Source organism: Andrographis paniculata, unplaced genomic scaffold, assembly GCF_009805555.1.
Source record: "Andrographis paniculata isolate CXL003 unplaced genomic scaffold, ASM980555v1 Contig30END, whole genome shotgun sequence".
Taxonomy (NCBI): Eukaryota; Viridiplantae; Streptophyta; class Magnoliopsida; order Lamiales; family Acanthaceae; genus Andrographis; species Andrographis paniculata.
Window position 1 is genome coordinate 2,424,198 of NW_026137563.1, and position 11,404 is coordinate 2,435,601.

The window sequence follows — 11,404 nt, forward strand, 5'->3', positions numbered from 1 at the left end:
GGAACAAACTCAAATTGTTGCATACCAAGCTCTACACTCTTCTAAAGCCATTGTTGTGAGATCCCCCTGGCTCAACTGCACCACTGCTACTGTATTTATCCCTACCCAACATACTTATGAAGACATAGATGATGAAGTCAAGTTGATTGAACCCTGTATTAATTCCAATTCAGGTCTTTTTCTTTACGTCCGTTTATGCACGAGTTATCGTTTCCTTGCATCACTAGAATTTAAATAATATTTTATTATAAAATATAAAACTAGGAGTATTTTTTATTTTTTATTTATTTTTAATACTAAAAACGTGCTACGTCGACGATAACAATGGGCAATGATTAAATGCGACTTTAGTTTATTATATTCAAGTGTACAAATGTTAAATTTCTGTAGCCAATTGAGGTAGAGCGTACACGTGTGAGGCTGGGTCATTACGTGCGAGGGAAGATCACTGAGCATTTCGATGCAAGTAATAGAAAATTGGGAGGAGTGGAGGTAGCAGTTGCTGGAGTGTCTGTAGTGATCTCTCACGCTCATCCAGCTGATGCCACGGCGGCGGACTCTTCTCACCGCGTCCGTGACACGTTCCCTTTCGCTCGAATTTTTTGTGTTTCTTTAAGTTCCATCTCTCGCACTTGCTTCTTTCTTTCTGTGTCGGTTATCTGTAACCTGCCTAACTTGGCAATTGGGCGTAAATTGTGTGTTTTAAGTTCTTGTTGCTGCTGCTTGTGGAATTGTACCAATGGAGAACTCTGGTTAGTGTCATTCCGAACGATTTTCTGTTTTAATCTGTGTATTTGTTAGTTAGTGGGAATTTGATTGTTTTTTCTGCTGTATGTTCAAACCAATTTTCGAGTTTATAGCGTTTTTTTCCTAGTTGTCGCGAATCGACGGCATTTACTTAAAAAGGATCCCAAAGCAATATATATACCGATCATTTATTGATGCCATATGAAAAACGCAAAATCCTATTGAGGTGGAAAAGGAATGAAAATGAAGATGGATGTATTATCATGTTCATTGAGGGTTTGAGAAGTTTACTGTAGATTGTTGGGTATAACGATTATTAGGCTGTAGGTTAGTTCAGACTATGATGTTTAGACATAACCAACTTTATACTGGTTCTATATCGTAGGAATTTTTTTATTTTTTATTTTTTTAAGTAGGTGATGTGGTCAAACTGAACATTAGAGGTTTGTGTTGTAATCTGTGCAGGGAACCAGCAGGAGGCGGTGATGCCGCCAATTGAGGGTGTTGCAGGAGGCGGGACGGCATATGGATGGAGTGACACTGGGATTAGGGATCCATCTTTGCTCAGGGGTTCGATTGATCCCCAGAAAGTTCATTCATCAGAATTAGTACATGTTTGGTGCATGCCCAACACTGCCAATGTTGGACCTCAGGACATGCCTCACAAACTAGAGCCTGTGAGTTTTATACGAGCAATTTTTCCAGTGCTGCACATGTATTTCATTATGTTATTCATATTCCTCTAACTAAATCTTATTATTAGTTTTATGTGTCACTTCTATAGTTCTATTCCTACTGCTCAGTTCATGAAGCGACACTGCTATTATTTACTTACTATTCATTCATGACTTCTTCCAACTTTTCCTACAATATTTGGTGCAACTTCTTACTGCTATTTTCTTGAAGATTTCTCTTTTAGCTGCGAGAAATGAGAGGGAAAGCGTCCAGATAGCCATGCGCCCAGCAGTTTCTTGGGCTGGATCTAGTATTGCTGGGACAGTGCAGGTTCATTGTAGTGATCTGTGCTCCACTTCTGGTGATAGGTTGTCATTTACCATTTCAATTATGTTTTATGTGTGATAAAAGAATAGATGATGCTGAACATGTCTGGATGCATGCAGATTGATGGTTGGTGAATCAGTGAAGGTAAGGCAAGTAGTGCCTATTCTGGGTGTTCCAGATGCTCTTGTGCCGCTAGAAGTACCACTCTCTACAGTTGCACTTTTTCCTGGGTATGTACTTGTGTCATCTGAAAATAAAAACTTCTTGATTGATTCAAGGTTGCCCAGTTAACACATTATTATATCTTTATTGCAGAGAGACAACAGCAATATGGGTTTCAGTTGATGTCCCTAACACACAGCCGCCTGGTCAGTATGAAGGAGAAGTCACTATAATGGCTACCAAAGCTGACACAGGGTGATTTTCTCGTCTTCTTAACTTCAGTTAAATATTAGGTGTCTAGCAGTGGAGTTTAATATTATTGTTGTCCAGTGTACCTTCTGATTTTCACATTATTAGTTTAGTTAGATTAGTATGTTTTTATCTTCTTTTTTTCACGAGTTATCACTTGTCACAGGTCTGTAGCACAATGTGTGGGTAAAGCTGAGCGGAATGAACTATACAAAGAATTAAGGAGTTGTCTTGACACTATTGATCCTATTGATGGAAAACCTTTGGATGAAGTGGTGGGCTCTATGTTCATTCTGACTGAATTTCCTTACACTCTTTCCATTGAGCCTTAAATTTAGTTCAGATACCCCTAAAAGTCCTCTAATTTATCTTCTTATGTAGGTTGAAAGAGTGAAATCTGCATCTTCATCTTTGAGAAGAATGCTTTTATCCCCGTCATTTGCAGATCTCCATTTGGATAATGGATCAGTTCATGCTATGGACGAGGATGCCATTTCAAATCTTTCAATTCGGGTGAAGCTCAATTTAACTGTATGGGATTTCATTCTTCCGGCTACACCTTCTCTTCCAGCTGTCATCGGTGTATCCTGGAATTATGTTACATGCCAGCCAAAGTTAGCTCATCCTACCTTTGGGTTGTGGTTCAGTTTGTTGTTAATTAACTCATTGAGTTTGGCACAGATTTCTTGCTACTGTTCATCTGCTTTTGTTTGGTTTCTCATTCTTTTAAATAGCAGTATATATTAGAGGGATTAGCTTCAAACAATTTTGGTCAATTGTTAAGATACACGAACATGACATAAAATGATTCACCTATGACTTTGGGCATCTGTAGATATGATGCAAGTAACCTATATTCCGGCTAACATATTTGGCTGTTATCTTTTAATTTAACTCCTATCAGTGAGTGCTTATACTAATTATAAGTGTAAGGTGAAATGGCATGCCAGTTTGAATTTCCTTATAAAAGATAGATATCCGATACAGTGATTGAAGACCGATTTGGTGTTGAACATGGAACTAGCAAATGGTATGAGGCACTTGATGAGCATTTCAAGTGGTTGCTTCAGTATAAAATCAGTCCATATTTTTGCAGATGGCGTGAAAATATGCGTGTTCTAACCTACACTTGCCCATGGCCAGGTAATATACTGTCAGTGAGATCATTTTTATTAATAAGAAACAAGTGATCTATAGTTTGTGGATCTCTTTGACTTGTAATACGTGTACTATTTGAACTTTTTTTTATTAACTGTTCAGATTTGTATTATTCTGAAATCAGGTATTCTGTATTATGATGAAAACAAAATAAAATTATCCAACACCAGATCCAGCATTTGACAATGTATGTATGTATATTTTTACTTATGGATAACTGTAATTCCAATCAACCTTGATGCAGCTAATCATCCAAAGTCAGATGAATATTTTTCCAATCCCAGACTTGCAGCATATGCTGTACCATATGGTCCAGTCGGCACAGGGTACATGTTTAGCTACCTCTTTATTCACTTTTTCCTGGGAACATATTATCTGATTGCTTTTGATTCACTCTTAATATCTCTACCAGTGATTCAACAGAGGATTTTCTAAGAAAGGAGGTTCAGATATTAAGAAGAAAGGATCATTGGAAAAAAGCGTACTTCTATTTGTGGGATGAGGTTAGTACTAGATATAGATCTGATGTGCTTTGATAGAATATAAGGAAAATGACGGTACTTTCTTTTGATTAATTGGCTGCTGATATCTGATGGGTGATCTCAAATTTAAGCGATTTCTCTACTGGGCATGATAAATGAAACAACGTATAAAATGCAAAAGCAACATGTACCAGAAAACACTCTAGTTTCCGTTTTCAGTTTGTTACTAAAGATATCTTTTCATGAACTTGTGTTTCTTTGCTAATTCCATCAAATGATTTTGCGTAAGTGAAAGCTTAGATTCTCATCCATGTTTCTTGAATCATACGAATCTTTATGAGGACATCTGACACTTTTTTGATATGTTTGTTATGCCAGCCACTAAACCTCGAACATTATGAAGCTATTCGTGACATGGCAAGTGAAATTCATGCTTATGCTCCTGATGCTCGTATTATGACAACTTATTATTGTGGTGAGCATTTATATCTCTCCTTACTCGTAAAAATGCTATCTACAATTTCCTGCACTTTGAGGTATGGATTAAAAGTAGTCTACTTTTTATTTTTTTAAAAGAAATCTTCTCTTTGAAATTGATAATATATATATATATATATGCTTCATACTAACTCAACTTCAGTTCTAAAACCAACCAAGCACAACCCTGCAATTCATATTTGGCCTAGAATTACATTCTTGCTGAGTTGCTGAGATATTGGAAACACAAGATATTTACAGTAAATTATTTCAATCAAAAGAGATCAGTGATTGATTTGCCTTTTCTGAAGATCTTGTAACGCATCTTATTAAACAGTAGCCTGTCCTACATTACTTTGATATGGTTGATTAGTTGTTTGTGGGGATAAAATAGTGTTGATATTTTATTTGATTCTGTTAAGCTCACCTGATTTACAATTTTTACCCTTTCTTTATGTGGTGAATATTTGGTGCTAGGGTTCATTGAGCTATCTTTTCAAATGAGCCCACAAAAGAATATGTTTTCTGTGCCAATTGAGATGTTCATATCTCCCTAAGAATGCATATTTAGTTCTTTTTTTATTTATTCTGCACATGTCAGAGTTTTCTACTGTGATACATTTAGAGTACTCAGTTAAGGAATTCGGTGGTGATGGGGTGAGGCATCAAAGGTTGATATATTATGCTAGCCAACTTAGCTCTAGTTGCTCAAGTACCTGGTCAGTATAAACATTTTATTTCTGCTAATTATCCTGCCTGAAAAATCTCTATTCTAGAGCTACTATATCAAACAAATAATTATCCCGATGGGCGTCTACCTTAATGCAGGTCCAAATGATGCACCACTGGCTTCTAACAATTTTGAGTCTTTCCTAAAAGTTCCTGAGTTTCTTCGACCACATAATCAGATATATTGCACAAGGTATTGATCATTTAATGTTCTATACTTTCATATGTATGGCTGCTCCTGAAGCTGATAATTTATCTGAAGCTCAAAACCATTTTTTCTATGCATGCACTATATTGTCTTCATCCAAGTATTATATTTATGGTCTTTATTTTTCTTATAGAGATAAATACACTTTTGTTACTAAAATTGCTGAATTATATGATCCTAGTCCATAGAGCTAATAAGAATATCTGTGGTTTCTTCATAGAGTTATAATTAGGTGATATAATTTGTTGATTTCATTGCAGCGAATGGGTCATTGGAAACCGTGAAGAGTTGGCACGGGATATCATTGAAGAAATAAGGGCCGAAAGTGGTGAGGTAATGTTTTTCAATCTCCTTTTATTTGGGAAATTTTTGCTTGGAATTTCTATCTTGTCCAAATGGATGAACACCAACAAAACCTTCCTTTGTGATTTCCAAATTTTCTCACATCTTCCGTGGAGAGAAACATTCTGCGGGGATCTCAAAATGTCCATTGACTTGTGGTCTTATTATTTGCATCAAATGGTGTCTTGAAATTTACAAATATTAGCCCTGCCTTGCTAATAGGAAACAAAGAAGTGAAAAAAATAAAAAATTATAGTAATAAAATTGTTGATGAAATTGATCTTGACTGGACATGATACATCAAGATATCATATGGTGGCATTATATACCTGCCAGCAGGTTCCAACTTCTAGATCTCAGTGGAAAGGATTAAGTTGTTTCATGACATGCTTGTAAGTGGGTATAGTGGGAGTTGCAATCTTAAACCTGGTTCAAATAGAGATGATACTGTATTTAACAGTCATCTATTAGTGCTATGCCATGTATCATCTGGAGTCGCTTGACTTTGTGATGGTCAATCTGAGTTCCTATAAAGCTGGTGATCTGAAATTGTTTTCCAATTTTCTCGTTGTAGGAGTGGTGGACTTATGTATGCATGGGACCATCGGATCCTCATCCTAATTGGCACTTGGGGATGCGAGGCACACAACACCGTGCCGTAATGTGGCGTGTATGGAAAGAGGGGGGAACAGGCTTTCTATACTGGGGAGCCAACTGCTATGAGAAGGCAACAGTTCCTAGCGCAGAGGTTATTTGATACACTCATTGAACATTACAACGGGTATATTATGATTGGTCTTCTTATCTATCTTTGACATTGAGGTATATTCTATTCCAGATTAGGTTTAGGCGTGGTCTCCCTCCTGGTGATGGAGTCTTATATTACCCTGGTCAAGTCTTCTCATCTTCTCAGGAACCTGTTGCTTCTTTACGATTAGAGCGGCTTCTAAGTGGTTTACAGGTATTTTAACTGTTTCGGTTATCCATGGTCATGTTTTATTTGTAGTTGTTGCTAAGAACTAACACTTTGTAATTTTTGTGCATTGTATTGCTCTTCTTAAGAGTTCATCAAAACTTCAAAATTGATTAAAATAAAATTGGGAGGCTTGTGGATCACAAGGTTCCTCTTTGATATGATATGTTAAGGACTTTGTGGACATATATATATTTAAAAAACCATCAGTACTCTAATTAGGAGCATGTAGCAATGCAGCCTTGAGTATGAACACACTACGGCACTGTGTACTTTCGATGAATTGATAAATTACAGTTTGAACTCATACGTCCCCACAGCCTCACACCTCAATTACTTACAAGTCACATCTTGGATGGCTGTTGTTGATGCTAGTTTCTTGATTTTCCTTGTGCTATTGCCGTGTGTCGGTGATGCTGATCGATGGTTTTTCTATCCAGGACATTGAGTATCTCAAACTCTACTCTTCAAAATTCAGCCGAGAAGAAGCGCTTCACCTGTTGGAGAACACCGGCATGTACTCAGGTCCCGAGCGGTATACCCACGATCACATGCCCATCGACGTCATGCGGGGTGAAGTTTTCAGAAAATGCCAGGCCCAGAGTAACATCTAATCTGCACCTCACTACTCTTATGTAGAAACTTTATATGTCCCTTAGCAATATGGTCTCTATGTCTATGTATGGTTTGTCTATGTCACGATATGTTCCAGACTTCAGAAACCACCTCTTTAATGATATGTATCTAATAGGTAAAAACTCTTTACTCTTTGCACTTTGTGGCCAATGGAAAATAGATTGAATCTGAGATTTCATTCAATTGACCTCTGGTGAACCTAAGATCAGCAAAAATGATTACCAGATGAGTTAGTGGAGGCAGCGACCATATTTCACAAAAGCACGATTATAAAGTCCACAAAAGGTAGGCAGAGGCAGAGGCATCTGTCCAGCCCCATGCCCTCTTTTTTTTTTGTGATAAAAGACTTGGAAATAGGTAATGATGAGAAAAATATTTGCTCTACAGATTCAATGCTGCAGCTGCAGCCATAGTGGGAATCAGAAAAAGGGCAAGAAAAATGATGCAAAAGTTAGCAGCCCCAAAAGATAATCAAACTGGTGATGATTGATTCAGAGTCTTTGCCTCATTATTATGTCTTATTTATTACAGCTGTGTATGCTTTGCAACTAGACATGACATCCCTTTTCTTCCCAAGTATAGAGAGAGAGAGAGAGAGAGAGAGAGAGAGAGAGAGAGAGAGAGAGAGGATTGCAGATTTGTTTTATTTTATTGGGTTCTTCAGCATGTGTGTATGCACGAGATCAGGCTTGGTTTAGGATTAACTAATTATTAAGGTCGCCCTAACTTGTTTAAAAAATTGACTTAATTCAGGGAACTACTCCAAATACAATATAAAGTTTGTTGCATGAGTTCCCTCCAAGTGGACTGGATTCTGTGTTCTTTCTTTTACTATGATTTATTATTTGTCCAAGTTGTAGGGTATTTTATTGATTGATATTTGAATTGTTGTATTTTCCTACAGTAACTATACTGAATTGTAAGAGATGTTTGGCATTGGCATAATTGGGAGGAACGTTATTGGGAAATTGTTTTTTGTTATTTGTCCTGAGCAATAATAAATTAATGAGATGTTTGACTATTTGACCCATCTGCACCCGACAGTCACATTACGTGTAACTGCACTGCATCTCTTGTCCTTATCGTTTCAGCCACGAGGGCATTCTTGGTATTTCGCCCCCGCGACGCAATTCGTTTCGTAAACACTCTCACATGAATCTGTCCCTAAATCCATAATTAAATAAACAAAGACAGATTCAGAATGTGTGCTTGTTTGTGTTTTTTTCATTTCAATTTTGTAACATTTCAGTTTATAGAAAACGCACCCTTTTCTTTTAATTTAATAATTTTTGCCAAACATTTTTAAATTTCGTAAATATATATTTATTCACGAAATAAATAATATTCAAACTTGGCGGAAAACGACAAAACAGTGGCGGAGTAGCAGACTGAGTTCCTCCGACAAGTGTCCCAGGATCGCAGATGGCTCCACGTGGACGGTCCGATTTTAGCCAGTGGTTTCTTCACGATGAAGAAGATTAACCCTCCCTCGTGGCTTCGTCGCAGCTGAAATTGCTTACTCCATTGTTGTCGTCTCATCTCATCTCCCGCCGCTCCCCAAAACTAAAAACTTGAAAAAACAGCACAGTTCTTTGTTTAATCTCTTCTCATCTTCACTCTCGCAGTTATCGTAATCCAATCCTGTTGTTTTACGCAAGTTCGTACTGACTGACAGAAGAATCAGCAGCACAGAGACTCATTCGAGCAAATCAAAGCGCAATCGTCGCGTATCGAAGCTTACAGGTTTGGCAGGCAGCAGAGTTGAAACTGAGTCGACGCCGAGTTGAGGTTTCTGCTTAGTTCGCCCTAGCTCGAAATCGACGTCCATCTCCAGATATTCTCAGTTGAGCTTGATCGAGAAATAGGTTTAGCTGTTGAAGGATTGAATTACAATCTTCCGGATATGAGTATGGAAGATTATTGATTTTTAGCTAGCTCGATACCATGGTGAAAGTCGGGAATTCCTCTCCAGCTCCTGGAGAAGCTGATCTTCTCGCATCTGACAATCAAACGAAATCCGATGATCAAACAGCCGACGCCGTCCGGCCAGTTAAGAAGAAGCGGAATCTTCCCGGCATGCCTGGTAAATATTTAGGAATTAGGGTTTGCTAATTTTGATGGTAATTAGGTTTATTAATTAGGCAATGGTATTTGGCAGATCCGGATGCGGAAGTTATCGCCTTATCGCCGAAAACCTTACTGGCGACGAATCGATTCGTCTGCGAGATCTGCAACAAAGGGTTTCAGCGCGACCAGAATCTGCAGCTCCACCGGCGTGGCCACAACCTGCCATGGAAGCTCCGGCAGAGGACGGGGAAGGAAGTGAGGAAGCGCGTTTATGTGTGCCCCGAACCCTCCTGCGTCCACCACGACCCTTCCAGAGCCCTCGGCGACCTCACCGGAATCAAGAAGCACTTCAGCCGGAAGCACGGCGAGAAGAAGTACAAGTGCGAGCGGTGCTCCAAGAAGTACGCCGTCCCCTCCGACTGGAAAGCGCACATGAAAACCTGCGGCACTCGGGAGTACCGCTGCGATTGTGGCACTTTGTTTTCCAGGTGAATTTTTAAAGAAGAATCCAAGCTCCATTAATGGCTACTGAATCTGTGTATATATATATATATACAGGAGGGATAGTTTTATTACGCATAGAGCCTTTTGTGATGCGTTGGCGGAGGAAAGCGCGCGGTCTCAGCCTGCAGCGACGTCGACGGAGACGGCGGCGGCGGCCGCAGCTGCAACTCCGCCGCTTACTCCGTCTACTGGTGTGCTTTCTCCGGTCATCTCCATCCAAAGCTGCGGTATTTCTTTTCTTGTTTGTTTGACTGTGTTTTCTTTTAAATGTGAGTGTGGATATTAATGTTGTCATTTAGCTTCAAAATGGAACTGGCAGAGACAGACATTTCTTTTTTCAAGAATTAATTTTTGGGAAACAATGATGCAAGAATTGAATGCATACATACATACAAGGGTTGTTAATGAAAGCTCAAACATCGATGTCGAATTTGAAAGTTTGCATGATTTCATGGCCTTTTACTCGAAAGTGTCTTTCTTTTGAAATTGTTGCGCATTGGGATTCAGAATTTCATTTTTTTTTTTTTTTGGCTTTTTGCTTTTTCTGATTTCTATTTTCTGCAGAATTGCCGGAAAATCAGAACTGTAGTCTACAGCCACCGTCTCTAGTGAACTCCGGCGGCGGCGTGTCCACTCTCACAGCCACCTCTTCCACCGGCAGAGCTCTTCCTAATATATTCAATCCACCGTCAGCTGCATCAGAAGTACCCCTCCAATCATCTCCGCCACCGTCGTCATTCTCCGGCCTACTCTGCGCGACGGCGCCGCCGGTTGATCATATGGCGCTGTCGTTGTCTTCCTCGTTGTACAGCGCGACGTCGTCTTTGTTCCCGGTCGCCACGTCACCGCCGGCCTTCCTCCAGAGCCCCCCGTCGGCGGCATTGTCCGCCACCGCACTGCTTCAGAAAGCCGCTCAAATGGGCGCTACCTCCTCCAATTCGTCATTTCTCCGCGGCCTCGGACTCGCCGCGCCGTCGTCTCATCAATTCGATCAACACCGCATTGCTTCGACTACGGCGGCGGCGGCTTCGACCTCCGGATCCAGCCACGGCATGAAGCTTGAAAGCAGCTTCGGAATAGGGTTAGGTCAGCCGTCCGCCGCCGCCGCCGCCGCCGCAGGCGTGTCGGTGTTGAACGGAGTGATGATGACGAAATCGACGCTGCTCGGCGGCACGCCGGCGACCGTTGATTTCCTAGGTCTGGGCATGGGTGATCATGGGGAAGTGGCCGGCGCGGGTGGTTTCTCGGCCTTCCTGAACTCAATCGGCGGCGGATTAAATATCCCGACGACGACGACGGCGACGATGACCTCATTTCCCGGCGGAGAGACGACGTGGGACGAATCCTCAGATCGGAAGCCGCCGCCCTCCTCTATGCTATAGACAGTTATAGAGAGAGAGAGAGACCATAAAGCTTTTTGCTGGTATACAGAACGACGTCGTCGCCGCCGGCTGCTGGTTCTGGTACTTTTTATATTTTCTTTGTTTCCAATTACAAGAGTTATTTGTAAAAGCTCAACTGTTGTATTTTATTCTCTCTGTCTTCCTTCCTTAAAGTAATGTTTATTTAGATAGAACACATGTAGATGTGTTAGTCATAATAATCATGTGATTAAGGAGGCAATGGAAATAAGATTATTATTATTATTATTATTCTCTTTGGTCATGA

General features: G+C 40.0%; 2 protein-coding genes across 5 annotated transcripts; both read left to right on the forward strand.

The window, feature by feature from the left end:
• The first annotated feature begins 59 nt into the window (after positions 1–59).
• On the forward strand, positions 60–7,343 carry LOC127246339 (uncharacterized). 4 transcript variants are annotated; one of them, XM_051267634.1, is made up of 16 exons: positions 60–173; positions 1,213–1,424; positions 1,654–1,790; positions 1,869–1,979; positions 2,065–2,166; positions 2,327–2,435; positions 2,542–2,742; positions 3,135–3,303; positions 3,563–3,644; positions 3,731–3,821; positions 4,179–4,275; positions 5,106–5,199; positions 5,475–5,547; positions 6,131–6,304; positions 6,395–6,517; positions 6,970–7,343. In XM_051267634.1, the coding sequence occupies exons 2-16, from the start codon at positions 1,233–1,235 to the stop codon at positions 7,141–7,143; spliced, it is 1,929 nt and encodes a 642-aa protein (XP_051123591.1). In that variant the 5' UTR covers positions 60–173; positions 1,213–1,232; the 3' UTR covers positions 7,144–7,343. The 4 variants fall into 4 exon arrangements, with proteins under 4 accessions (XP_051123591.1, XP_051123589.1, XP_051123592.1 ...); XM_051267632.1 differs by lacking the exon at positions 60–173 and adding an exon at positions 417–752; XM_051267635.1 differs by lacking the exon at positions 60–173 and having other exon boundaries at positions 1,286–1,424; positions 1,667–1,790.
• A 1,163-nt stretch (positions 7,344–8,506) lies between these two features.
• On the forward strand, positions 8,507–11,388 carry LOC127246340 (zinc finger protein GAI-ASSOCIATED FACTOR 1-like). Its single transcript, XM_051267637.1, has 4 exons — positions 8,507–9,248; positions 9,324–9,720; positions 9,791–9,963; positions 10,301–11,388. Exons 1-4 carry the CDS (start codon positions 9,110–9,112, stop codon positions 11,116–11,118), a joined length of 1,527 nt encoding a protein of 508 aa, XP_051123594.1. The 5' UTR covers positions 8,507–9,109; the 3' UTR covers positions 11,119–11,388.
• Positions 11,389–11,404: the final 16 nt, after the last annotated feature.

Coding starts and splice junctions, on each gene's coding strand:
- LOC127246340 (XM_051267637.1), top strand. CDS start 9,110: ATGGTGAAAGTCGGGAATTCCTCTCCAGCTCCTGGAGAAGCTGATCTT. Junction 9,249..9,323: donor GAATCTTCCCGGCATGCCTG/GTAAATATTTAG, acceptor GGTATTTGGCAG/ATCCGGATGCGGAAGTTATC. Junction 9,721..9,790: donor TGTGGCACTTTGTTTTCCAG/GTGAATTTTTAA, acceptor ATATATATACAG/GAGGGATAGTTTTATTACGC.
- LOC127246339 (XM_051267632.1), top strand. Junction 1,980..2,064: donor ACAGTTGCACTTTTTCCTGG/GTATGTACTTGT, acceptor TCTTTATTGCAG/AGAGACAACAGCAATATGGG. Junction 2,167..2,326: donor GCTACCAAAGCTGACACAGG/GTGATTTTCTCG, acceptor CACTTGTCACAG/GTCTGTAGCACAATGTGTGG.